General features: G+C 54.3%; 4 protein-coding genes and 1 long non-coding RNA gene across 28 annotated transcripts in view; 4 read left to right on the top strand and 1 right to left on the bottom strand.

Moving 5' to 3' along the window:
• FAM193B (family with sequence similarity 193 member B) overlaps window positions 1–3,363 on the top strand; it is a 31,480-nt gene extending 28,117 nt beyond the window's left edge. For 19 of the 20 annotated variants that reach the window (XM_025924813.2, XM_086680432.1, XM_086680316.1 and 16 more), the window contains 2 exons: window positions 808–905; window positions 2,981–3,363. In XM_025924813.2, the coding sequence (XP_025780598.1) occupies window positions 808–904 (97 nt within the window). In that variant the 3' untranslated portion in view covers window position 905; window positions 2,981–3,363. Of the gene's footprint in view, window positions 1–807; window positions 906–2,358 lie in introns of all 20 variants that reach the window. The other variant, XM_086680375.1, reaches the window with a different exon arrangement.
• Window positions 140–24,996, bottom strand: LOC112861539 (uncharacterized). 2 transcript variants are annotated; one of them, XR_015242333.1, is made up of 7 exons: window positions 24,856–24,996; window positions 23,952–24,051; window positions 11,836–11,906; window positions 5,562–6,782; window positions 4,381–4,503; window positions 2,952–3,330; window positions 140–416 (listed from the first exon to the last, which is right to left on the bottom strand). It is a non-coding gene; the product is annotated as an uncharacterized LOC112861539 (long non-coding RNA). The 2 variants fall into 2 exon arrangements; XR_003223647.2 differs by lacking the exons at window positions 11,836–11,906; window positions 23,952–24,051; window positions 24,856–24,996 and adding an exon at window positions 11,380–11,731.
• DDX41 (DEAD-box helicase 41) lies at window positions 5,936–11,354 on the top strand. Its single transcript, XM_025924912.2, has 17 exons — window positions 5,936–6,070; window positions 6,152–6,262; window positions 6,517–6,676; window positions 6,754–6,828; window positions 6,955–7,015; window positions 7,143–7,279; window positions 7,666–7,738; window positions 7,859–8,012; window positions 8,089–8,225; window positions 9,079–9,241; window positions 9,421–9,552; window positions 9,844–9,915; window positions 10,051–10,147; window positions 10,287–10,436; window positions 10,521–10,592; window positions 10,709–10,819; window positions 11,000–11,354. Exons 1-17 carry the CDS (start codon window positions 6,044–6,046, stop codon window positions 11,134–11,136), a joined length of 1,869 nt encoding a protein of 622 aa, XP_025780697.1. The 5' UTR covers window positions 5,936–6,043; the 3' UTR covers window positions 11,137–11,354.
• On the top strand, window positions 12,498–17,932 carry DOK3 (docking protein 3). The gene is made up of 5 exons (XM_025924161.2): window positions 12,498–13,461; window positions 14,422–14,727; window positions 16,517–16,616; window positions 16,727–16,899; window positions 17,020–17,932. Exons 1-5 carry the CDS (start codon window positions 13,396–13,398, stop codon window positions 17,716–17,718), a joined length of 1,344 nt encoding a protein of 447 aa, XP_025779946.2. The 5' UTR covers window positions 12,498–13,395; the 3' UTR covers window positions 17,719–17,932.
• PDLIM7 (PDZ and LIM domain 7) overlaps window positions 24,407–26,781 on the top strand; it is an 18,119-nt gene continuing 15,744 nt past the window's right edge. For all 4 annotated transcript variants that reach the window (XM_025924790.2, XM_025924788.2, XM_025924786.2 and 1 more), the window contains exons 1-2: window positions 24,407–24,533; window positions 25,476–25,582. In XM_025924790.2, the coding sequence (XP_025780575.1) occupies window positions 25,487–25,582 (96 nt within the window). In that variant the 5' untranslated portion in view covers window positions 24,407–24,533; window positions 25,476–25,486. The remainder of the gene's footprint in view (window positions 24,534–25,475; window positions 25,583–26,781) is intronic.

The following is a 26,781-nucleotide window of genomic DNA, read 5'->3' as shown; positions in this document are numbered from 1 at the left end:
ACTCAGGCTCTCCCTCAGCCCGACTCCCTCAGAGGGAGAGCTTCTCCAAGCTCTCTCCCACCAGTATATCTCCTGGAACCCAGGTAGCCACATGGCAGGACAGGGCATCTGGAAAAGTATAAGGGACAGGGAGAAGGAGGCATGTCAGGCCCCAAGAACCAGGGCTTTCTCCAGCTTTATTCACTTTGTTTATTCATTTGCACTTTCTCTGCTCTGCCTGGGCTGAGCTCTAGGGTAGAGGCAAATCAAACACAGCTTAGGTGGGGAGAGAGAGCCATAAACAATGTTGAGTGCTGTTGGAAGAGTAAGGGTATGGGGCCATGGGGGAGGCAGCTAGAAGTGGGGCGACAGGCGAAGCTGAAACGTAGGCGAGGCCAGGGCAGCCTTCCTAGTAGAAGTGGCAACCAAGCTGAGACCTGAGAAATAAGAATAAGTGGGCAAGGTAAAACAGGGCCTTCGTGACAGTGGAGCTAGTAGGTATAGACGTTTGAAGCTGAAAGCAACATGCAGTACCTAGGGGAACAGAAGGCAACCCAGTGTAGCTGCAGTAAAAATACAGTGTGAGGAGCAACCCTGTATCCTGAGGCAGTGTTGGTCTCTTAACACATTGTTCCCTTGGCTTGTGGGCACTCTGTCCAGAAAGCCAGCAGAGCTCACATAAGCTGCTAGATCCCAATACCCTGGAACCAAAGGACTTGTACAGAGCTGACTTGGTTCCTTTATTGACCAGGACACACAGGTCTAGAAAGGGGGTCTAGCAGTGAGAACCTCTAATTGTGCTTTTTTGGTGTCTCTCAAAACCAATAGGTTCTGTTTGGATTCTGCAAAGCAAACTCGTCAGAAAGTTGCTGTGAACTGGACCAACTTCAGCCTCAAGAAAACCACTCCCAGCACAGTTCAGTGAGGTATGGAGAACCCTAAGTGTTGCACGTACTCCCTCTCCCCAAGTTCTGTCACTTCTGTGCCCCCGCCAGACCATTTCATGCTCTGGGGCACATGGAGTTAGCCTAGCAGCTTGCCAGCCCTGGCCCCTGTACCTCCATGGCAACAGCACCACAAGTTACACTCTCTGAAGATATCCTGGGCCAGACCCTCCTGTGTTCCCTCTTGCCTGTGCTCCTGAAGGGTCCTTCCTGCACTGCCATCCTTGGACTATCTCTGCCAGGCCCCTGCTTCCCTTACCATCTGCCTCTCAAGCAGCCTTAGTCCCCAGAGGACTGCCCCCACCGCTGACATTATTAGCCTCAGGGTTGAATCTCATTTGCCTGGCCTGGTAGGCTACCAGGATGCTTCCCAGCTAAAACCATACAAGAAGGGGCCAGCCCCAAAGAACCAGTGAGAAGGTAGATGAGGTAGACCAAGACCTTGGAGAGGTCATTTAGGCATGGAGGAGTTGGTGAGCACTCTCCACAAATATGACAAGCTCCATGAAGAAATAAATGATAGCTGGGCTGCCTCCTGAAGAAGAGATCTGGCCCTGAGCTGGGCTCTGGCCTCCTCTCCGAGCCACCTACACTGGTCCTTTGTCTGAAATACTGACATGTATATTTTTTTAATGTTTTATTTATTTTTGAGAGAACGAGAGTGAGGAAGGGCAGAGGGAGGAAGATAGAGGATCTGAAACAGGCTCTGCACTGACAGCAGCAAGCCTGATAGGGGCTTGAACTCACGAACTACAAGATCATGACCTGAGCTGAAGTCGAATGCTCAACCGACTAAGCCACCCAGGTGCCCCTGCAATACTAACATATCAGATGATGTTCTGGACTGCAAACAGAAGACCAAGAAGGGCTGAGAACCATAGTGTAGGAGAGAAGGCTGGCTAGCAGACAGGCCTTGGTGCTGGGTTTGCAGCCTAATGGCTATACAGTGCCCTGTCTTAACTCCATGCTCTGTCCCTGGGATCGGGCCTTTTCTGGCTGGCAATCACACAACTTGCCCTTAAGGCAACAGGAAACTGAGGCAGGTAAGCTGAACTCAGGGACCCCTGGGAGGGTGTCCTCACCTGTACTTCTCTTTTCAGTGCCAGGAACACGCCTCTCTGGGCCAGGGCAGCAGACTTCCTGGACCCTCAGCCGAGTCCCTTTGTCATTTTTGGGGTCAGGATTCCCCACCCTTGATGCTGGCCTCAGCTCCCCAGGAACAGCCCAGAGAGCCTGAAGCTAGGGCAGTCTTTGGGGCTCGGCTCCCTATGGCACCTCAGGCTGCCCGGAATCAGGACTGTCTTTAGACTCACCTTAGCCCCTCTCTCTGAAAGGGCTAGGTTCCCTGGTCTTTGGCCAAACTGAAATGTCCACACCCTCAGGAGCTTCTGCCAGGACCAGGGTGCCCTCCTGCCTCTTTTTTCTACCTCCACAGGATCCAGGAGTGACGGGGACCCCAGGCACTTTCATCTTTTGCCTCTTCTGAGAGTAAAAGGGGCACATCTTCTCCCACAGCCCAATGCCCTTGTCGGCCAGGAAACCTCATCCGGCCATCTTCTCTCAAGGACTCCCTCTTTGGTTGATTTCTTTCCCAAGACTGGAGATGTTCCCTTCCTGTCCTACTCCCACCATAAGGGCTCTCCACTGCTTTTTCCACCCTCCTCAGAGTGGGAGCCCTGAGAGTGCATGAGAAAGCAGTGCTGGCACAGATTCGGGACCTAGCCTGGGCTGTGTACCCAGAGCCTGAGGCAGGAGTCAGGATGCATATGCCGCCTCTCCCCTTCCTGTCAGTAGGAGAGCAAAGACCAGAGGCTGGGCTCTTACCCTACCCTGACTTGGAAAGAGGTGTGACAGGGGAGCTGTCCCCTGGCAGGGTCTTAACTTTCATCCTCTGCTGGAGGTAATCAAGGAAGTCTATTCAATATTTTCAGCCCAGGGAGTAAAAATAGCAGGCAGTTGTTCCTACCCATGGGGACCCATGGAAACCCAGAGCCAACATGGGGAGGCTAAGTCAAAGGTCTCACTCACGGTGCAGCCATGCTCTCCTGTTTTCTCAGCCCCTGCCGGGTCAAGCTTCTTCAGGGTGTCCTGAGACCCCAACTGCCAGCTGAAGGTCTACAGTTTCTTCCTCCACATCCCTATCCACCTGCCCAAGATCCTCCCTGCTCCTCGCCATCCTGGACCAACCAAAAGTTGAATGGATGCTGTGCCGTGCTGGGGCCCCTCAGGACCTCCACAGAGCCGCTTCCTGGTGCTACGCAGCCTCCTCACTCAGAGCCCGGGGGCTGGACTGGCTTGTGGGCTGGGGGCTGATGGTACTGCTGGCCCAACACTGCTCTCTTTGTGTTTGGTTTTGTTTTTGTTCTTGTTTTTCAATTCTTTACTTTTGATACTGTGAAGATCTTTCCTGCCGAAAGATAAAGCAACATTTGGACACAGAGTCCGTGTGTTGGTGGTTTGCTGGTCTGGGATGGGGGTGAGGTGAGGAATGTACTCAGAAGCATGGGCTCTGCCTTAGTCATTAACCTCATTGAGCACATACTATGTGTCAGCAGTTCAGTAATTTCCTCTTAATTCTTACAGCAGTTCTAAATGGGACTGTTATCCCAATTTATAGATGAGGAAACTAAAGCTAAGACGGGCAAGTGACTTCAGTGCACTCAGTCTGGCTGACTAGGATTAGAGCATAGGCCTGTATAACAGCAGCATCTGTGCTCTTTCCTCCTGTTGGGAGGACTCTGGTATGTAAACTTGAGCAGCTGTTTCCCCATACTGTGTTTGTTTCCCCCTCTGCAAAACCAGTGAGTTGGAGGAGTGAGACTCGATCTCTTTGCAACTGATGTGAGATGGAGTCTGGGAAAGGCTTACGGCCTTTATGGACTGTACACCTGTAACCTGGGTGATTCACATTGTCAGGAGAAGTGGAGTAAATGAAGTTCCTATAAATTGGATCTGACTTTCCAATGGGAATGAGACCTATAACCTAAGTACTGGATTGTTGAGGATAATGAACCCTTCTGTAAAGTAAAGCAAACTACCTCATTCCTACCCCACCACCCCCCACAGTAAATCTGGTTCTTAAATTCAGATTTTAAGATAATAGGTTTGTTAAACAATGCTTTCTCGCACACACTTGTGTTTCCAACTCCTTGTCCCCAATGTCATTTTCTCTCTAAAACTGACACTTAACTTGAGCTTGTGTGGGAAGCAGTGGAGGCTGTGGCCACTCAGTCACTAAGAGCCCTTTATGGAGAGGTGGGAGCAGGATCAGAAACTGTTCCCTCCCCCTTCTTTTCCTCCCAGGTTGAATCCCACCACGGGCTGTCAGTGCCAGCTTCCTCTTCTAAAGATGTTAAAAACCATCACTCACAGGCTCACAATTCCTGGTCCCTGGACTTTCCTAATCTCCAAGAAAGTATGCAAACTCCCCTGTGAAACCTGTCTGTATATGTATTACCTTTGTTCTTCTTTCCTTTCAACTCTTGCACCAGGCTCCCATGCTGCAACTGAACTGGCATAATTATCTAAAATTCTGCTTCATCATTCAAAAATTGCAGGTCTGATCAAGGAGCTGCTTTACCTACAGAGAAAAACCTGTGGGTGGCATTCAGAGGCTTCCACAACCAGCCCCCACCTCCCAGCACTTCAGCAATACCAGATGACCTCAGTCTTCATCTAGGCCTGGCACTCTCAGGTCTCCCAACTTTCGCTCACACATTTCCTTTTTCCTAGATTACCTTTCCTTTATCATTTCCTGCTTATCCTTCACATTCCAGCTGAAAGGCCATTTTACAATGAGAATCAATTTGCCCTGCCTTGTGATGCTTCCAGAAAGTACTACCTTATCTGTCTTAAAATATTTCTCCTGAATATCAAGATCCATTATATTTCTGTCTCAACTAATCCATAAACTCACAAGTCAGGTTTGTGTCTTCATCTTTCATTTGCTTCAGCACTGTGCACAATACCCAGCACGTGCTCATGTTAAATACATGAATGGAGGAAAGAATAGTACTGACCCATCACTCCTCTTCAAAAGTCACCAGTGGGCTTGCCTGGGTGGCTCAGTTGGTTGAGCCTTGACTCTTGATTTTGGCTCAGGCGATGTTCTCCCAGTGGGTGGGATGGAGCCCGGAGCTCAGGCTTGGCAATGACACCGCAGAGCCTGCTTGGAATTTTCTCTCCCTCTCTCTGCACCTTTCCTGCCCTCACGCTCATTCTTTCTCAAATAAAAGTCCCCAGTGAAGTTGAAGTTACTTCTGACAGGGCCCTGCATGCCCTGGTCCCTGTCTACCTATCCAGCTTTAGCTCTGACCACTCCTATCCCTACAGCAGCCGGCCACGTGACCCGTCTGTTCCTTGAGGAATCTGTGTGCTTGCACAAGGCCAGACCTTCACTCCTGCAGGGCCCTCCCTCAGAAGGCTTCTCTCCCTTTCCTCCCCTCCCTGTTCTGAGATTCTACACTTCTCTGGAAGCTCAGATCTAGGTCTCCTCGAAGCCTCTAGTTCCCCAGGCAGTGAGTTACTCTAAGCTCTATCACAGCATTTGCAATAATAATAACTTCGTACATAAGTACAGAACCTCAGCGAAAACACTGTCATCAGTATTTTATTTATCCCTCACCACTCTGAACATACGTGTTGTCACATAGATAAGGACGCCAGTCAGAGCTGCAGTGCAAGTTGATTCGTTACCCGCGCCCCGTGCCCGGGATGGAGTCCCCGGTGGGGTCCCAGTTGGCCCAGTCCCGGAACGTGCCAGATGACGTCAGGCTATGGGCGAAGCTAGGCCTCCGGTAGGCGGGTCTCTTCTGTATCTCCACTCGTGGGACCTTCCACCAGGCTTCGTTTGAGCTTTTAGCGCATGCTCCAAGTCCTCCAGCGTCCCATAATGCATTGTATGACGCTTCGCCCTCGCCCCTGGCAACAAATGCGCAGCCGCCCAAGGGTACTTTGACGCAGCACTGCCTGACAGGGTCTCGGGAAAGTTTGTCCCTCTGCGCGATCCGGCACTCAGAGGTCGTTGCTAGGTGCCGACCTTCCGCTTCTTCACATCTGATTGGATCTCACGCAAAAATTGAGGCGGGGTTTTACCGTAGCGCGCCTGCGTACAGCAAAGGATGGAGGACTCGGAACCCGAACGGAAGGTGGGAGCGAGGTAGGGGTCGGTGCGGGTGGCGAGCAGCTGTGAAAGCGGGGGCCTGGGCCTGATTCATGTGTATCTGTAGCGTGTTCGCACAGATGAAGCGACTGCCACAGGAAGCCGCTCCGAGGCGGAGGATGAGGACGACGAAGACTACGTGCCTTACGTGCCTTTGCGACAGCGGCGGCAACTGTTGGTGAGGGCCTCGGGTCAGAAGAGAAATGAGGGTGTGGGAGGGAGGGTGGCATCCAGTGGAGTGAGCTGTCAGTAGTTGGGACCGTGGCCCCTAGGCAAACCAGGGACTGCCAGTCTGATCTGAGGGGTAGGGCACCTCCATGTCGCGTGGCACAGGACCCTCTCCCAAAAGCCAAGATTCTGACGCAAGCCCCCTGGGCCCGATACTCCGCTTTGTCTTGGGCTTGGCTCTGAGGGGCGCTGGTGGAACCTCAGCTCCAGAAGCTATTGCAACGAAGGCGCAAAGGAGCTGCGGAGGAGGAGCTGCAGGACAGCGGCAGCGAGCCCCGGGGAGATGAGGACGACATCCCTCTGGGCCCACAGTCCAACGTCAGCCTCCTGGATCAGCACCAGCACCTTAAAGAGAAGGCTGAAGGTGTGCTGGGAAGCAGCGGGGAGGCTCATTTTGGTGCACTGCTTTGGCGTGTCTCTGACATCAGCCTCTTTTCTCAGCTCGCAAGGAGTCTGCCAAGGAGAAGCAGCTGAAAGAAGAGGAAAAGATCCTGGAGAGTGTGGCAGAGGGCCGAGGTATGGTTGTAGTCAGGCAAGGGGAGAGGTGGACTAAGCCTCCTCCCTAGCCCCAGGCATGTTATATCTGAAGGTCCTGGCCTCTGGGAAGCAAGAGCCATCCCTGAGCCAGATCTGTCTCCTCAGCTTTGATGTCAGTGAAGGAAATGGCCAAGGGAATCACATATGACGATCCAATCAAAACCAGGTATGTCTTTCTAGTCTGTGGAAAAGCAGTCATCTTTACTTGGAATGGTATGTAGCTGAGCCTGGCAGGGACACCCCAGAGCCAGCTGTGCCTGGGACCTCTCTTGACCCCCACCACCCACTCACAGTTGGACACCTCCCCGTTATGTCCTGAGCATGTCTGAAGAGCGGCATGAGCGCGTGAGGAAGAAGTATCACATCCTGGTGGAAGGAGATGGTATCCCACCACCCATAAAGAGCTTCAAGGAAATGAAATTTCCTGCAGGTACTGGGAATTTGATGGTCAAACAACTGTGAGCCTGTGTCCCAGCCTCCCCTGAGCTTAGCATCTCAGCGATGAGTCAGGTAGTGAGACTGGAGGGATTTGAGGAGGGGTTTCTTTAGGTTTGAATTACATTTGCCCCAGTTGTCCCTATTTACTGTCCTCTGCCATTAGGGAGCTTCAGTGGGCAAGTGACATTAGCCTTAAATGTACCTGGGTGCAAATCCTGCCTCCACTCAGCCTAGAAGTCTTGGACAAGTCTATTTTTCTCTCTCTCTTTCTCTGGGCCTCATTTGTAACTCAAAGAGGGTAGTGCTAATTTTACAGCTTTGGGGGCCTGATAAAGTATCCATGAGACTCAAGGATGATGCTAAAGTTGTTTTCCATAGCCATCCTGAGAGGCCTGAAGAAGAAAGGCATCCACCACCCAACACCAATTCAGATCCAGGGCATCCCCACCATGTGAGTATGGGGGCCTTGAAGAGGGTGGTGATGGGAAGGAGTAGTCACTAGGTATCCATCTGGAGACCCATTCCCTGCATTCTACTGAACCTGATCATCGGGCCTGTTCTCTCCCAATAGCCTGTCTGGCCGTGACATGATAGGTATTGCCTTCACGGGTTCAGGCAAGACATTGGTGTTCACATTGCCTGTCATCATGTTCTGCCTGGAACAAGAAAAGAGGTTACCTTTCTCCAAGCGTGAAGGGCCCTATGGACTCATCATCTGTCCCTCAGTAAGTAAGCCAGGCTGGAGGGCAGGGCAGAGACAGGCCTGCCTTCTGGTGCTAACCTCTGCCCCTGTGCCTGCAGCGGGAGCTGGCCCGGCAGACCCACGGCATCCTGGAGTATTATTGCCGCCTGCTACAGGAGGATAGCTCCCCACTCCTGCGCTGCGCTCTCTGCATTGGGGGCATGTCTGTCAAAGAGCAGATGGAAACCATCCGACAGTGAGCATAAGCACCCCCTGGGCCTCCCCAGAGCCCCTAGATAAGCCAAAGGGCCCTTTGCTTTAACTACCCCCACATACCCTTACAGAAACCTTCTGTGGACCTAGTCCTCAAGAAGCTTTTTGTCTGATGGTGAGATCAGTTGGGTTGGGACAGAGGGATGTGGTAAGGTACTATGGGAGGACAACAGATGGAATGGGGACATTTGGGAGGTCAGGGGGTCAGGGCATTCTGGGCAGAAGGCACAGAGGTGGAGGACCCAGGGTTTCCAGGAAGGTCAGAGCCATCCAGTGTGGTCCATCATGGAAGCTGAGGCACTAGGGCAGGGCTGGGTCCATGGCCTTTCCACACAGCGCAGTCCCTAGGAGACAATGCCAGATGCCCTGGACCAGGCTCTGGGGTCACAGACCGGCCAGACCTAGACCCTTCTTTCCAAGGCATTCCCAGTCTCAAGGAAGATTCAGATACAGAAAAGATTAATTCCGCATACCAGGAAAGTGAGCCCGTCAACACCTACAAAGGGAGTTACAGGAGCACAGACTAAGGCCTATTTGGAGATTCAGATAAACCCTCCTGGGGGCAAGGGGAGTGAGTGATCTAGAAGGGGGAAGGATATGCAAGCAGAGGTGACTCTTGGCTGGGTAGGAGCTCTGGAGCAGAGCAGTGGTCAAGAAAGCTGTAGCCCCTTCCAGGAGAGATGTGTTTTGCAAGTAGGGCAGGGTGGCGGAAGTGATGAGGGGACAGATGAGGAGAGACAGGAAAGAGGCCAGAGGGCAGAATGAGCAGAGTGGCAGCCCTTAGGTGCAGGGATGGGCAGGTAGCCCTGACCTCAGGGTCTCTTCTTGATCTCCAGTGGTGTGCATATGATGGTGGCCACCCCTGGGCGCCTCATGGATCTGCTGCAGAAGAAGATGGTCAGCCTAGACATCTGTCGCTACCTGGCTCTGGACGAGGCTGACCGCATGATTGACATGGGTTTCGAGGGCGACATCCGCACCATCTTCTCCTACTTCAAGGTGCCCATGCCTGCCTGGCCAGGGCTTCTGGCCACCCTCCCCAGGACGCCACATTCAACTGTGGCAGGCCCTGAGGCCCTGCACTGCACACCCACTGGCCCTGATTCAGGGGGCTACATCCCAGCTCCTTGGTCTTCCCAGGCCTCCCATTCCCTCATTCCCACCCTACTCTTTTTCAGGGCCAGCGGCAGACCCTACTTTTCAGTGCCACCATGCCTAAGAAGATTCAGAACTTTGCCAAGAGTGCCCTGGTAAAGCCTGTCACGATCAACGTGGGACGTGCCGGAGCCGCCAGCCTGGATGTCATCCAGGTAGGCAGGCACTCCTGATGAGGACACCTTCTAGGGTCTCTTTTGTGAGGGTTGGATCTGGCTAGGCTCCATCAAAGCTGTTGGAGTAGGGTTGAGGGACCACCTTGTGGTCACTGGGGGTTTCATCTAAGCCTCAGCCCTTAGCAGCAGACATTCTTAGGGTGACCAGTCCTTGATGACAATAGGCTTCTGGTCCCCTCCCAGCCAGGATTGGGGGCCCAGGCTCTGTGGCAGGGTCATGGCTGGTGAGCCCATTTGCAGGCCCACCTGACCTGGCCCCTGTGGTGGCAGGAGGTCGAATATGTGAAGGAAGAGGCCAAGATGGTATACCTGCTCGAGTGCCTACAGAAAACACCCCCACCCGTGAGTGCAGCCAGCCAGGCTGACCCTGGACCTCTGGGATGAAGGGGAGAGGGCAGTGAGGGGTAGTATGCTGGAGAAGGTTGGGCATGCCCAGTTGGAGTCAACCCTCATGACTGGAGTTGGTCCTCTGGATAGGTGCTCATCTTTGCGGAGAAGAAGGCAGATGTGGATGCCATCCACGAGTACTTGCTGCTCAAGGGGGTTGAAGCGGTGGCCATCCATGGGGGCAAAGGTCAGAGTAGTGCATGCATAGGCATGGATTCTGCTGCCATTGCAGCCCCTCACCTAAACCCTTTCCCTGCCTGGTGAGCCTAGCACTACTTCCCAGACTCCTGCTGTCACTCTGATGGCTCCTGCCTAACCTTCCCCAGACCAGGAGGAGCGGACCAAGGCCATCGAGGCATTCCGGGAAGGCAAGAAGGATGTCCTGGTGGCCACAGACGTAGCCTCCAAGGGCTTGGATTTCCCTGCCATCCAGCATGTCATAAATTATGACATGCCTGAGGAGATCGAGAACTACGGTGGGGAGCTTGGGGGTCAGCGGTGCGGGCTAGACCCCAACCCATGGGCAGTGGGCCAGAGGATCTTTTTCCCTCTCTCTGCAGTGCACCGTATCGGCCGTACCGGGCGCTCAGGAAACACAGGTATTGCCACGACCTTCATCAACAAGGCCTGCGGTAAGTCTGCCACCAGGGCCACCTCAGCTGTCCCCTGGGTCATCTGCCTGTGGCTACATGGGTCTTGGCTACAGGGCCCAGGGTTGGTCCTGATGGTTCCATCCTTACCTCCACAGATGAGTCGGTGCTGATGGACCTCAAAGCCCTGCTGCTAGAGGCTAAGCAGAAGGTACCACCCGTGCTGCAAGTGCTACACTGTGGAGATGAGTCCATGCTGGACATTGGAGGTGACTGTGGAGCAGGAGTGGGGGTCCAGTGGGGGGGTGGGGGGGGACATGACAGGAACACCAGAAAACAAGTTTGTGCTGCACATCAGAGGGCAGGGGCAGGAGGTCCTGGGGGAGCCAAGGTCTGGGATATGGAGCCTGGCCTTGTAATCATTCTGACTCTCACCCCCGTGCCCCCAGGAGAGCGTGGCTGTGCCTTCTGTGGTGGCCTGGGCCATCGAATCACGGACTGCCCCAAACTGGAGGCTATGCAGACCAAGCAAGTCAGCAACATTGGCCGCAAGGATTACCTGGCTCACAGCTCCATGGACTTCTAAGCCATCTATCATACCTTGTCTCCAAGAGGCCTCAGTCTCTAGCCACCTCCCACATACACACCAGCCCCTTGGACAAAAAGCAAGCATCCTCGGCCCAGCTGGCCTGGGTTGGGCCAGGCTGGGCCTGGCTGCCTGCTCCCTGTGTCCCCCAGGATTCTATTTTTGTTCCCCTTTACCCCAGTTGTCATTAAAGCACAAGCCTCTCTGGTCTCAGCCCAGCCCCGCCTCTGTGTTTCGTCTTACCTGACCCCTGCTTCCTGGGTAGGCCTCACCCTCTGACTTCCATAGCCCCTCTGAGGCAGGGAACTGGCATCTCCTACTGCTACTGCCAACACTCAGCCTGCTGGGTCTTAGTTGTGGAAGCAGCCATGTAGCTGGGGTCCCCTTCTGGGGGCTCTGGCTATCTCCTCTGGACTAGCTGGATTGCTGACTCGAGAGACCGCATTGGTGGGCCAAGGGGAAATGGTTGGGTTTTCTGGTCTCTGGTTGGCTCTTTATAATCTCCAGCCTTGCCCCAGCCTCCCTCTTCCTGTCAGCTGAATGAAGCTCTTGGGGCCCCTTGGGAGGCGACTTCCTGCCTCAGGCCCCCTGCCCACTTGCCAGCCCACACAGGCTCCCAGTAGGAACCCTCTGTTCCCCTCACCAAGGGGGTAAGCAGATGCCACAGGACTGCTGCTCAAGCCACTAGTGCTCACTTACCTCACTCCGTGCCCAGCTCTCTGTTGGGCTCAGGATCCAGGCAATCCAGATAGACGTCTGCTGGGAAGCTCCTAGGTAAGTGGCAGAGGCAGATGAGAAATGAATAACGGGGTGGCGGTCAGGAGACCGCGGGCAAATGGAACAGGATTTCAGCATCTGGCAAGGGGTAGGCAGAGGAAGAGCACTGGCAACGATTTCTCTGTGCCCGGCACTTCATGTGCAAGACCACATGCTTATCCCAGCAGGACAGCAGTTGCTCAAGCCATGTTTGTCACTTGGTGTTTGGTTTGGGGCAAGTTACCTAATGTTTCTGAGCCTCAATTTCCTCATCATTGAAATGGCAATGAGCATGCAAAGGACATGGTGTCAAGCTACTGGAGCTCGGGGCTGCCCGGACTGCACTGGATACAAAGCCAGGTGGAAAGACCCTTGGAAGGATTTCCTGCCCGCACCCCATATGTGACCCCAAACGGTATTGCTTAGCCTGGTTACACATTCCTTTCTAAACGTGGCATTGAATGAGTGACATGAGTCTGTCCCCAGATTTCAGACACACACTCGAAGCCCCGATATTAGCCTCTGGCAAGGAGAGGCAAAAAAAAAAAAAAAAAAAAAGTGCCCAGCAAGAAGCAAAGTTTAAAAAAGAACATGTGAACTCTCTAGGGGCCTACTGGGGGCACACCACCCACACTCACATGACCAGGCCTTGCCATGAGGACTGAGCTTCACTGGTGGGGCCCTGGTGCTCAGACAGCGTGGGGTGGTCAAGGGGACCTCCCAGGGGAAGAGGCAGCCTGGCGCTGGAGTGGCACAGTGATAGGGGGTTCCCTGGAGGCATTGGGCTGAAGGGAGGTAGAGGCCAGAACACAGCATCTTGAGTGATGCACTGAGGAGCCCAGGCTAGACCCAAGGGCAGTGGGAAACCAGGAAAGGCTTGGGAAGGGGAGAGACCGGTTGGTTTGGGGCTGATAGAAAGGACCATGGTGGGCCCTGTGGGACAGTGGTTCAAAGGGAGAAGTGAGGCTGGCAATGGACAGGGGCTGTGAAGACAGGAGCAAATGAATATTAGAAATATTTCCAAGATAAAGACAAGCAGAGTAGGACTGAGAGGGTACCAATCAGGGCTCAAGAGTGGGAAAGCAGGGAATTGGCCAGTCTGGCTAGAGAGGGGGTCCTGGGGCAGGGCTGTGGGAATGTCAGGTGCTGGGGTGTACAACCACCCTGCACAGAGGAGAGGTTGGAGCTTATGACTCACAGCCAGCTGACCCAGGTGCAGACATAGGTCATTTGCCATCCAGCGGTCTGAGGCCCCTGCCAGGGCCAGGCACATGTGGGCACCTTGGGCCAACTGAACCCCAAGGGAGAAATATGATGCCCCTACCCATTCCTAGCTCCTTTACTGAAGACAGGCTCCCCTCCCCCTCCCCAGCCCTGCAAGCTGCCTCTCTGGACAGAGGGAGGGGGAAGTGGCCAGAAGGGGAAGTGTGAGGAGTTCCCCTCTGGCCTGTCACCAGTCTCCTCGGGCCGTCGGAGTGGCAGCCCTGGGGCCTGGCTGCGGCCATGGAGCCTCTGGAGACTCCCATCAAGGACGGCATCCTCTACCAGCAGCACGTCAAGTTTGGAAAGGTGAGGACCCTGGCTGGCAGGCAGCTGCCCAGGACAGTAGGCTTCTGCCCCAGCCTCAGCCTACCAGGACCTAGGAGAATGGGGAAGGGAGTCAGGGTGGGGGACCCAAGCAAGGTGTTGGGGAGTAGAACAGAACCCCATTCTCAGCTTGAGTGGGTTGGGCTGAGTGGGCCTTTTTGAGACTCTGCCTTGCTTACGGATGGGGAAGCCAAGTGTGGGGAGGATCTAAGACTCCAAACCTTGGGGCAGAGCAGAGCTGCAAGGGTAGCTAACCCAACAGCCTTCCGCCCTGTGTAGTAGAGGCACCTAGGCCCCTTGAGAGAAGGCCGGGGGCTGAGCTGGAGGAGCCCCACCCTGCAGAAGAGGGCTCAGCTCCTCCCAGCTCTGTTAAGGGACATAGGGGAGTTTACCTTTCTCACCAGGCGGTAGGCCCTACACCCTCACAGCTCAGCTGCAGCTGCTGCCTGGTCAGATAAACAGTCTGTTTCCTTTGCTTTACGCTATTTGCATGTTTCCTTCCTTGCCATCATGAGACTGAGGCCTTCCTCCTGCCCCAGGCCTTGTCCCTCTGGCCCAAGTGATCTTTTCTTTGGGTGTTAGGGGGTACCAACATAATGGTAGTGTCAGGTGACCTGCTTAGCTGCTAGATACTTCGGAGACATGATCCAGTAGAAGCCTCAACCTTGTGTTCTCATAACTTTTTGAGATATGAGGGCACTAGTGCCCGGCAGGGGGGGGGGGTGGTCACAGGCAATTTGTGGAGTGGATTTGAACCCACAAATGACTGGCCCCAAGCACAGACTTCCCCCTGCTGGGCTGGCCCTGGCAAGGCCTCCTCCTCTGGGGCAAGCAGAGGCCAGCCTGGGTGGTCAGGAGCATTTGCCAAGCAGCTTGTGCAGAGCTGAGCTATGGGGAGAACTGCTACCCAAGGGTCTTATCTCTCATCCTCATCTCCCACAGAAGTCCTGGCGAAAAGTATGGGGTCTGCTGTATGCAGGAGGCCCATCAGGTGTGGCACGGCTGGAAAGCTGGGAGGTCCGGGATGGTGGCCTGGGGCCAGCAGGTGACAGGTCTGCGGGACCTGGCCGGCGTGGGGAACGGCGGGTCATCCGCCTGGCTGACTGCGTGTCTGTGCTGCCTGCTGATGGTGAGAACTGCCCCAGAGACACTGGTGCCTTCCTGCTCACCACCACAGAGCGCAGTCATCTACTGGCCGCACAGCATCGCCAGGAGTGGATGGGCCCCATCTGTCAGCTGGCCTTCCAGGTGAGCATAAGGCTGGTGGGCAGAGCAGCCAGGGGCCAGAGGTGGACCACCTGACTCCCCCACCTTGTTCATCTCCATGCTCATTCACATCCTATCACTCAGCAAGTACCTGCCAAGTACCCATAAGCCTAGGGAAATAGCCCAGAAGCCCACAGAATGAATCTCCAGTGGCCATACATGCTATGGAGAACATGAAAGCCCGAGTAGGACCAGGGGTGAATGGCAGGACATTAGATGGGAAGGCCTCTCAGGAAGGGACAGTGAGACTGAGTCCTCAAAGACAAATAAGGACCCACCAGGCAAAGATCTGAGGGAAGAGTGATGCAGACACTAAGGTCTGAGAAGCGTCCTGAACAGAGGGAGCAGAGTGGGCAAAGGCCCTGAGGCAGGGAAAAGTTTGGTATGTTAAAAGGGCAGAAAGGCCAGCGTGGCTGGAGGGTAAGGAATGGGTAGGAACCCAGGAGGGAGCAAAACTGGAGAATATGGTGGGACCAGCTGAAACTACTTTAGGACACATGCAGAGTTTGGAATTTTATTCTGAGTGAGAGAAGCCTTTGGCGGGGGTGGGGGGTCTTTGGGGAGCCAGGGACTGAGAGCTTTAAAGCTTCACAGGGTCTGTGATAGACCAAAAGGAAATGAGGCTGGAGGTTCCTCAAAAAGTTAAACATAGAGTTGCCATATGACCCAGCAATTCCACTAGTAGGTGTATACCCAAGAGAATTGAAACAGGTGTTCAAATAGCACTTGTATGAGAACACTCAGAGCAGCGTTATTCACAATAGCTCAAAGGTGCAGACAACCCCAATGTCCATTACCAATGAATGGATAAACCAAATGTAGTCCATCCATACAACAGAATGTTACATGGCCATATAAAAAAGAATGAGGTACTGATTTATGCTAATACCATAAATGAACCTGGAGACCATCATGCTAAGTAAAAGGAGCCAGACACAAAAGACCACATATTAGTATGATTCTATTCATGTGAAACACCAAGAATAGGCAAATCCATAGGGACAGACAGCATATTTGTTGTTGCCAGAGGCTGGGGGAAGGGGGACCGGGGAGTGACTGCTTATGGGTACAGGGTTTCCATTCGGAACAATGAACAAATTCTGGAATGAGATAAAGGTGATCGTTGCACAATCTTGTGACTATACCAAAACCACTGAATTATACACTTTAAAATGGTGAAATGGTAACTTTTATGTTGTGTATTTCAACACAATATTTTAAATTAAAAACAAACAAATGAAGAAAATGAACAGGAGCAAGAAAACCAGTGAGGAAGCTGTTGCATGTGACCCTGGCCATACTACTATGGGCCAAGGTGGTTGTGGAGGAGGTGCTGATAGAGCTCCGAGGAATTGAGGGGATGAGGAGTTGGAAGGGGGAGTTGGCGAAAGAGGGCTTGGGGAGGATCTAGTAGCCAGTTCACTCATGTGTCCCATCCCTGAAGCTCCTGCCCCTTTGTCACTCCAAGCTGTTAGGGACACATACAGGCAGGCCCAGTCCCTGGCCAAGTGCAGGTGCAATGGGGACATCCTCTTGTGTGTCACTACTTTACAGCTCTCGGCACCCTCAAGGGGGAAGCTGGGGGTTGCAGGTGGGAAAATAGAGGGGTGCCCAAGGTCATGCAGTGGGTCAGGGGCAAAGCTGGAAGTGGCACTCAAGTCCCTAGGTGCTCCTGCTTGTCCTGGAGTCCTGGTTTACTGGCCCAGGGAAAGGATGTGGGAAGAGGAGTGGGGGTGAGGGCTCTAACTTCTGGCCTTTTTTCATTCCTTAGGGCACAGGAGAGTATCCCTCAGGATCAGGGGAGGTGGAGGCTCCCAAGAGGGGCCTGGTCCCCATGGAGGAGAATTCCATCTACTCCTCCTGGCAGGAAGGTGAGTCAGGGAGGTGCAGGTTCAGACTCAGCCATCCTATACTTGGGGCTGGGGCCTTTGGAGGACCCATATGGGCTGTACCTGGTGCCTCACCACCATCCTGCCTGCAGAGGGCGAGTTTCCAGTAGTGGTACAGAGGACGGAGGCTGCCACCCGCTGCCAGCTGAAGGGGCCCTACCTCCTGGTGCTAGGCCAAGACACCATCCAGCTAAGGGAGCCCTCCAGCCCCCAGGCCCTCTACACCTGGCCCTATCGCTTCCTGCGCAAGTTCGGCTCTGACAAGGTGAGGTGCTGGGCAGCTACCCCACCCCACTGGCCCTGCTGGGAAGGGTGGCAAGTGGAGAGGTGCCCCGGGTCCCTCCACCTCTAATCCACCCAAACCACCCCCCACCCCCATGTCCAGGGCGTGTTCTCCTTTGAAGCCGGCCGTCGCTGTGACTCTGGCGAGGGCCTCTTCGCCTTCAGCAGCCCTCAAGCCCTCGACCTGTGCAGGGCTGTGGCTGCTGCCATTGGCCGCCAGCGGGAGCGGCTGCCAGAGCTGGCTGGGCCCCGGCCCTGTCCCCTGCCTCGGGCCACCTCCCTGCCTTCACTGGACCCACCAGGAGAGCTACGGGAGGTGCCCCCGGGGCCCGAGCCACCCAGTGCCCGGAAGGCATGCCTGGTTGAGCCTGGGCCCCAGAGCCTACCCCTACTGCTGAGCCCGGCACCCCATGATGAGTCGGCATCTGGGCTCTATGCCTCAGTGTGCAAGCGAGCCAGCGTGCCCCCAGGCAAGGCCGAGCACCTCTATGAGAACCTGTGCATGCTGGAGGCAGGTCCCGTGCTGCCCAGGGATAGGGACCCGGAGCAGGAGGGTCCCAGCCGCCGCAGCCCCCTGGCCAGCCCCATCTACCATAACAGTGAGGACTTGGGTTGGCCTAGCCCTGCCCACGACAGCAGCCTGGAGGCCCAGTACCGGAGGCTGCTGGAACTGGAGCTGGATGACAGTGATGAGGTGGGGGGCTCTGGCCGCCCCAGTGCTCACTCAGGCTTCAAGGCCAAGCTAGTGACGCTGCTGAGCCGTGAGCGGAGGAAGGGCCCAGCCCCCTGCGACCGGCCCTGAAAGCCTTGTATGGATCTCTGCGACAGAGAGAAAGGCGCTCTGCTCTCCCTGGGCCGGGAAGGCGGGCAAACAATGGACATCTGGGACACACACCTGCATCCACTCTAGCCTGCGGATATAAGGCAGGCAGCTTGGGGAGGACCCCTCATGTGCCCTGTGGGCCCCCCAATGTATAGTGTACAGATTTGCTGGTAATAAAACCTCCCAGCTCTGCTCTTGGTCCCACCTTATAGCCCACACTGTGCACCTCCAATCTTCAGCTCCTGGCAATGGCACTCACTGATCCACATGGACACACAGCCCCTCACTCACGTGTACTGCACCTAACACCAGTGCCCTGTACTAGGTTCTGGGGGACACACATAAGCCAGACTTAAACTTTGCGACCCGTGGGCTCAAGTCCACTAGAGCAGATGTATGGGGTGCAGATAATTATGGCCCGTATAGTCCTGGGCAATAAAAATGGCTGAGACAGTAGGACAGGAGGAGAAATTGGGCTTGCTGATGAGTGAGGTGCCCTCTGAATTAAGTGTGAAGGGTAGGCAGGGCATTACCAGATGGGCAGCTAGCCCCAGGGCTTTCCAGGCTGAGTGTAGGTATGCACTGGCCCTGAGATGAAGGGAAAAGCATGGTCACAGAGGGCTCCAAGAGGCTGATAGGGAGTTGGTGGCCGAGCATGAGAGGCCTGACCATCCTGCAATGAGCTTGGTCTCATCTTCAGCAGAGAGACACAGCCAGATAAAGAAAGGAGCAGCATGGAAAACAAATTTGAGGGAGTCCAACTGGAGGCCAGGAAGCCTGAGCTGGGGAGGAAATAATGGGGGGGAGCGGGGGGGGGGGTCAAAGGGACTTCAAAGATCTGCACAACCAAAATGCCTGCTCCACTGAGACTTAAAAATGTGCAGACACTTCTAGGGAAACTTGGGCCTCAGTCTCCTCAACTATCAAGGACAAAATTCAAATTACCTACAGGGCATGCATTCATTCCTTAGAGTTTTACTTACGTGCCTGTTCTATGCCAGGCACTGGGGACACAGCCATGTTCAAGACAGTGAGGTCCTGTTCTCAAGAAGCCCACATTCCAGAAGGAGATAAGCAAACCTCTTGAAGACTGTAGTGCCCTCATGCTACTCTGGTCACTAACCCTGGGGCTTCCATGCACAAAAGCATCATGCCCCCCAAGAACCTGCCCCCCCCAGCCCCTTGACCTCAACTGCGCCTCAACTGCCCATGCCCTTGGCACATCCTGAACCTCTTCTTCATGACATTGATGCTCCCTCGGCACAGTCTTGTTTCCAAGCATCCACCTCTGGCCACATCCTTTTCTCCTTCCAGCCCTCTTCCTCAAGCATGGCCCATAAAGCTCCTCTTCAGCCTCATTGACTTACATGACCCTTTCCTCACCATCTGTGCAGTCACTGTCCGCATCCTTGTCCAACTTAGATTCTGTGCTCCACCAATGGAGTGACCCCCTTGTGCTCCTCTCTCCTTCCATCTTATTTGTCTGGCAAAGCACCCAGCTTCAGATGAACCCAATTCCCCTCTGTGCCTGCACCCTGGCAGCTGCCCATGGCCACGGAAATTACATAACCAGGCTGACCACATTCTCTCATGTTGTGATCTCGAAGCTCAGATAGACAGACTCTCAGGAGAGATGCTTTCCTCCTCCCAAGACCTTCCTACCTTCTCCTCTCCATCCCTACCCATTCTCATCTCAAAGATATCCTGGAGAAATAGCAGCTGACAGAAGTGAATGCCATTGTCCTTCCACCACTTCATCAACAAGGGTCCCAGCAGCTGCACCATGTCCCTCCACCCCTGCAATGGAAGAAATGTCTGTTCCCCAGCCCGCACTCCAACCCCAGCTCCTTACTGCACAGCTCAGCACACTGAGCTGTCCCCTCTCCTCAGCCCAATGAATTCTACCATTCATGTAGAATTCTACCATTCTACCATGTAAACATGCTCCATAATTTAACATCTTTGAAGGAAACCCTTGGGGGCACCTAGGGGGCTCAGGCGGTTGAGCAATTGATTCTTGATTTCAGCTCAGGTCATGATCTCACGGTTCGTGAGGGTCTGTGCTGACAGTGCAGAGCCTGCTTGGGATTCTCTCTCTCTCTCTCTCTCTCTCTCTCTCTCTCTCTCTCTCTTCCTCCCCTGCTTGTGCACGCTTGCTCTCTCTCTTTCTCTCTCAAAATAAATAAACTTTAAAAAATAAATAAAAATAAAGAAAACCTTTGACCTCACATTCTTTTTTTTTTTTTTTTAATGTTTGCATTTACTTATCTTTGAGAGAGCGCATGCACAAGCAGGGGAGGGGCAGAGACAGAGGGAGACAGAATCTGAAGTAGGCTCCAGGCTCTGAGCTGTCAGCACAGAGCCTGACACAGGCGCGAACCCAAAAACTGTGAGATTATGACTTGAGCCAAAATCATGTGCTCAACAGACTGAGCCACCCAGGCACCCCTTGACCTTGCATTCTGCTTCAGACCCTTCCCCATTCCCTTTTCCTCTTCACAGCGAAACTCCTCAAAAGAGTTGTTGATTACTTTCATTTCCACTTTCTCCTATTCTCCCTTTTGCCAATTCAAGTCTCCCCGTGGTCCCCCCTGCTCCATTACATCGCTCTTATCAGGGTCACCAACTTCCTTGCTCCCCAAAACAAAAGCAACCTGGCCTCCCTGGCTCCTCAGCAGCATTTGACACTCCACTTGGTTTTCTTCCATCCTCACAAATCTCTCCTTCCCAGCCTCTTCTGGCTCCTCTTCTGCCAGACTTCTGCCTGGGGCTCTGGCCTCAGACATGGTGTAGCTCAACTCTGGCTGCACACAGAATAACCTGGAGCCTTTTTATTTTTTATTTTTTTTAATATTTAATTACTTATTTTTGAGAAAGAGTGGTAGGAGCGAGCGTGCATGAGCAGAGGAGGGTCAGAGTGAGAGGGAAAGAGAGAATCCCAAGTAGGCTCCACATTGTCAGCACAGAGCCTGATGCAGGGCTCATGAAATCATGAACCATGAGATCATGACCTGAGCTGAAATCAAGGGTCAGATGCTTAACCGACTGAGCCACACAAGCATCCACCTGGAGCCTTTTTAAAAATGCCCATGCCTGGGTCTGCACCCAGGGCCTGAGATTCCATCAGTCTGGGTGAGGCCTGGGCACCAGTGTGCTTTTTCAATTTCCCGCGTGATTTCAGTGTGAGTCCAAGGTGGAAAACCACTGCCCTAAGTGAGCCAAACCCGTCTCCCAGTTTCAAAGACCATCTAAATGCTCATGACTCCAAAAGATATATCTTCAGCACAGACCAGTCCCCCTGAGCAACAGATTTAAGAATCCAATTGCACGCTAGACTTCTGGATGTCTGAAAAGTATCTCCAAACGCAATGTGTGAAAAGAGGTTGTGGGCAGGAGGGGTTGTTTGCAGTGCTGGCCACAGGGAGAATAGTCTGGAAGGATGTTGAAATCATGGGGAGATAGATTTCCTTCCCACTTATGGAAGCTCCTCCTAAGACTTTACCCATGACAGGGAAAGTCTTCCCATGATCACTCAGGTTGCCGGCCATAGGGCAAGCTAAGGCCAGGGGGATCCCCAGTCACTCTGACTACAGCAGAGACCCCTTCACCCCATGGTGACAAGCCAGCCCTTGGCAGCTCAGCAAATCCCAGGACACACTGGAGGTTACTCAAAGTATTAGGGTGATGGCCAGAACTGGATCCCAGAACTCTGGATCTCTGTTCTGGCATGCTTTTCATTACAAATCCAAGCCTCTTTGCTTTACGGCAAAAAAGTTTTTGTGAGGTCCCAAATGGTCTATGAAAGAGAATGTCTTTGCAGATCTCCAGGATTCTAGGGCCTCACCCCGGAACTGCAGGTGTCCCAGACACTAGGGGGCACTGTGTCCTAGCCTGAGGCCTGTTCCTTCCCTTGGGCTGCCTATGCAGGGAACACTGGTGGCATCATCCAGGTCTGAGCCTTGCACAATCTAAGGAATAGGACCCTGGAGTCCTCTGCTAGAGGGCTGCCAGGACCCCCAGGCTGCCACTTGTTCCTTTACTCATTTGCTGTTTCACTTTCTCAATCCTTCTTTCATCTGTTCATTCACATCTACTGTGTACAGACACTGGGGCAATGGTGGACAGGACAGACAAGTCCCTGCTCTAATGGGACTGACATTCTAATGGGGACAAAGGGCAATGAAGAAACAAGCACCTAATATAATGTGAGATGGTGGTAAGTACTATGGGGAAAAATAAAGCAGGGTGAGGGACTAAGTGCCTGATGCGAGTGAGGCATTAGGAGGCTATTGTTTTAGATAGGGTGATCAGGGAAGGCACTTTGGAGGTGGCAGCAGCTGAGCAGAGACCTGAACAAAGTGAGAGAGCTGGTCATTTAGATATCAGGGGAAACTGTTCCAAGCAGAAGGAGCTACAAGTGCAAAATCCCTGAGGCAGGAATATGCTTGATGTGTTGGAGGAACAGTAAGGAGGCCAGCATGCTTGGAGCAGAGTGAGCAAGGAGGAGAGTGGTGAGAGGTAGATTGACCTTATTAATGCGATGTACATATTAAGGGCCTTAGTGTTATTTCAAGTGCAACAAGAACCTAATGGAATGCTAAAAGCTGAGGATGATGTGATGTGATTTCTGCTTAAAATATCACCTTGGCTGCTGCACGGAGACTCTGGAGTAGGTAAGGATGGAAGCGGGAAGATCTGTTAGACTGTTAAGATGTCCAGGCACAAGATGAGTGGCTAGGACAACACTGGCAGCAATGACCAGATATGGAACATATTCTGAAGGTGGAATTTGCAGAGTCTGTGGTATAACAGAAAGGAAGGATAATGCCATATTTTTACTGGATCAGGTGGATGAACTGTGATGCCATTTACTAAGGTGAGGAAAAAGTTAGGCAGAAAATCACAAGTTCAAATTGGGATATGATGAGTTGAGATATCTAGTAAACCTCCAAACAGAGATTGAGCATGATGTTGGATATTAGAGCCTGGAGTTCTTGGGGTGATGTCAGGGCTGGACATATAACTTGGGAGTCCTTGGCATATAGGTGTTATTGATAGTCACAGGACAAGATGGGGTCCCAGAGAATGAATGTAGCCAGAAAACATATTATGGCCATGTTGAGAGGCAGATAAGAAGCCACCAAAGGAAGTGGAGAAGGAACAGCCAGTGGGGCAGGAGGAGGCACAAAGCCAGGGGAAAGAGGGAAGGCACCTGGACCAGTGCTGCTCCCTGGCAGGATAAGAGGAAGGCTGAGAAATCACCATTGACATGATGACGTGGAGGTCATTGGAGACCCTGAGAAGAGGAATCAGTTTAGAGGACTGGCGGAAACAATGGCCTGACTGAAGTGAGTTCAAGAAAGAGCAGGAGGTGGCTCAGCCAGTTAAGCGTCTGACTCTTGGTTTCAGCTCAGGTCACGGTCTTGCAATTTGTAAGTTTGAGCCCCACATCAGGTTCTGCGCTGACAGATTGGAGTCAGCTTAGGATTCTCTGTTTCCCTCTATCTGCCCCTCCCCCACTTGCTCTCTATCTCTCTCTTTCTCAAAGTAAATAAATAAACATTTAAAAAAGAAAGAGCAGAAGGAAAGCAAGAACAGGAGGAAAGCAAGTGCAGACAAGGCTATAGATAACTCCTGTGAGAAATTCTATTCCCAAGGGGAATAGAACAAAAGAGCAATAGTTGGAGGGGAGATGGGGTCAAAAGAGGATTTCTTTAAAGATAACTCTTACAGTAGTTTGTTCAGTGACGGGAATGATGCAGAAGAGGGAAATGTGATGATGGCAGAGGGGGAGAACAGCAGCAGCCATGCCCTAGAATGAGCTAAGGGGTGGACGCCTATTCACTTACCCACACACTCTGGCTCTCAATTTCCCCTGCCACCTGCGCTGGCTGCCTGGGATGACCCATGGGGACAAAGTGGGGACTCTGCCACCCCCGCTAGAGTCACCCTGTTACACCCCCACCACAGGCGGTGACCGCTCTGGAGTGGGGTACCAGGCAACAGCCCATTTCATCAGTGTGGGGTTGTCCCAGGGCAGAGGGCTGTTGACTGCCTGGGGTCAGGGAATGGAAAGGCCCACAGGTCAGGCTGAGAGCCAAGCCAGGGGCTCCCTTCAACTCTGTCCGCTCCTGCCATTATCTTCAGCCTTCTGTAGAGGGTTCTACAAACCTAGCTTCAAGATCCCCTGTCCCCATATCATCTGAACCCACCTCCGTGTGCTCCACACCCGCAAGTCCTTCCGGTTTAGAAATTCTGGAGCCGCTGATGGCTTGCACCTTCCGCGGAACAACGCCTATCCTCACGATGGGCCTGCAAGGCGAGTATTATTGTCCCATTTTTCCGAGTAGGAAACTGAGATTCAGGATGTCTAGGTCTGTTTGGTACCGAAGGCCGCTTTCTTTCGGCTCGGCCAGAGGGAGGCGCATGGGGCTGCTCGAGCTGCCAGCTGGTCCCTGGACTAGGCGACCTGCAGACCAGACCCCGCCCAGGCCCCGCCCAGGCTCTGCCCAGACTCCGCCCCATCAAGGGATCGCGGGCAGCCACAGGCCTTCCAGCTCAAAGTAAAACGGGACTTCGCGATTGGGCGGGGCGGAAGGATTGGGTGGGGCTTCCCAGTTGTAGAGAGGCCGCTCGCAGGCGTGGCTTTGACGGGGCGTGACCTGTGGCTCCGCCCCCTTCCGCGAGCTCAAAGCGGACTGCGGCCGTGGGGGCGGGGTCAGAACACGGGTGGCCGATCCCAACGCGGTTCTGTGGGGCCAGCCACCGAGCAGCGCCTCGGCGGGGCCGAGCAGGTACTGGCGACCGCGCGGGCGTCTCGGGCTGGGCCAAGCTGAGGGCAGGAGCCTGCTGGGGACCACGGAGGGCGCTGGGGTCGGAGCCAGAGTTGCGCTTCCTCTTGCGGGCCTGAGCCCCTGCCTCCGCCCCCGCCCCCGCCTTCCTGCGGCGAAGCCGGCTGCGGCAGGGCGGATTGGCGCCTGCGCTGCTTCCTGCGCCCGAGACTCTGCCAATGCTTTGGGCCCGGGTGGGGGACAGGGGAAACTGAGTCATGTCGGGATGGTAGTAGGCCTGTGCGGGAGGCACCACGCCCATTGGACTCCAGGATGAGCCCCCTACCTGGCCACGCTTTGGGGTCCTAGCCTTCTCTGATTTCCATAGGGGCCACGGCCCCTCTGTGCCGCCCCCAGCGCCTGGGAGTCCTCATCAGCCTCGACCCGTCTGGGAATGGCCAGGACCCGCTCCAGCAGCCTCCTTCCCCACCCCTCCCCCTCGCGTCCCGAGCCCCCGTGTGCTCCCTCCGCTGGCTCCGCACAGTGTCAGCTTACACGCCTTATATAGTCCGAGCAGGCTTCTGCGAGGCCTGCCTGTCGGGACCTGGGGGCGGGGGAGAGGAGCGCCGGCCCCTGACTCACCCGTCGGTCCGAGGGTTAAGGCTGGCTTGGGGGGAAGTCCATGTCAAATTAGCTCTGCGGCCCACTCCTGAATGAAAAGAACCTCAAGACTGAGTGAAGGGACCCCCTCTTCATCCAGTCCCTGGGGGGGGGGGGGCGGGGATTGCCCCTGCCTCTGCAAAGTGAGGTCTGCCAGCCACACCTGACAAGATGTATGCCTGCTGGTGCCCTGGGTGTGTTCAGAGGCTGCTCGTGCCTTCCTGGCACCAGTCCAAGGTTGGTATCCAGAGCTGGGCCTGCCTGTACACCCACCATGCTGTCCACTCACCTTTTCTTTCCTCCCAGGAGCAGGCACCATGGATTCCTTCAAGGTGGTGCTGGAGGGGCCTGCACCTTGGGGCTTTCGGCTGCAGGGGGGCAAGGACTTCAATGTGCCCCTCTCCATCTCCCGGGTGAGCCAAGGTTGTGGGAGGTGCTATTCCCAGGGGTCTTTGGGTGTCAAGTCTGTGGTGGGTGATGGGAAGAATCTGAGCAGGAGTGAGCCAGGTCCAGTAGGGCAGGAGGTATCTAGGTCCAGAGATGTGGTGGGCACCCACCACAAAGGCTCTCAACCAGGTGGGTACTGGGAGAGGAGCACCCACAGTTCCCCAGCACTGTCTTGTACTTGATGCCATTCCACAAAGCTACTGGGGCCAAATCTGAGGCCCCTGGGGGATGCCCATTCTGCAGCAGGGGAGCCTGAGGTCTCCAGGAAGTATCTAACCTGCTTGAGGGAGCAGTGCTTGGAGCCGGGCTTCAGGAAGAGCACTCTTGACTGCAGGATCTCACTTCAACCTCATTGCCACCTGGGAAATAGCAATTGTTACCCTGTTTTTCCAAATGATGGAACTCAGGGCTCAGAGAGGTGGAGGGGCCCTTTCAGTGATTCCTTGGCAAGCAAGGATTTGAATTCAGGCACTGGGATGGTCTGCAGTTTGGTGGGGAGGAGGACACTCTCCAGCCTCTGTGAGGTTCTCTATCTTCATCCCCTGGTGCTATTTAGGATGCAGTGGCCTCTGACCCGAAGCAAGGGTGTGGAATGGGGCTCTAGGGTTCTAACTTCAGCTCCTGAGGGCCTTCCCTGTGAGGGGCGGAGCTGAGGGGCTGGCTCCTCCCTGTGGCAGGGGTATTGCCTTATAAGCCCAAGAATGCAGCCCCACGCTGGGATGGCCAGCTGGTGGCTGGAGTCTGCAGAGGTGAAAAAGGCTGGCTGAGGCCTGAACCCCTAAATGCCATCGGTGGACCCCTCAGTGGGTGACCATGAGGCCATGGCTCCAACTGTAGGGTCAGTTGTGGGACACAAAGAGGGTGCCCAGAGAGAATGAGGCCAGCCTTTGGGCTGGTGTCTGTGGCCTGAGGGTCAGGAGGGGGTAGGGACTTCCTGCCCCCACATCGCCTGTCCAGAGAGGCCCACCCATGAGCCCAGTGGGCAGGCAACTGTTGGCAGGAAGCCCAAGGCAAGCATAGCCTGGTGGGGGCCAGAAGGTTGTCTAGGCACTGCACAGCCTGAGAAGGGCCCCAAGATCAAGTTTGTCTATGGGAGTTGGCTTGGTGGCCAGGGCAGGCAGGCGGTCACTGTTCTTTCCAGGGACCTTTCCATGGGGTTCCCCTG

Source organism: Puma concolor, chromosome A1 (assembly GCF_028749965.1).
Source record: "Puma concolor isolate L17-30 chromosome A1, mPumCon1.1.hap2, whole genome shotgun sequence".
In the NCBI taxonomy this organism is placed as follows: domain Eukaryota; kingdom Metazoa; phylum Chordata; class Mammalia; order Carnivora; family Felidae; genus Puma; species Puma concolor.
Note: the sequence above shows the minus strand (reverse complement) of the source record. Positions and strands in the feature narration are given on the sequence as shown.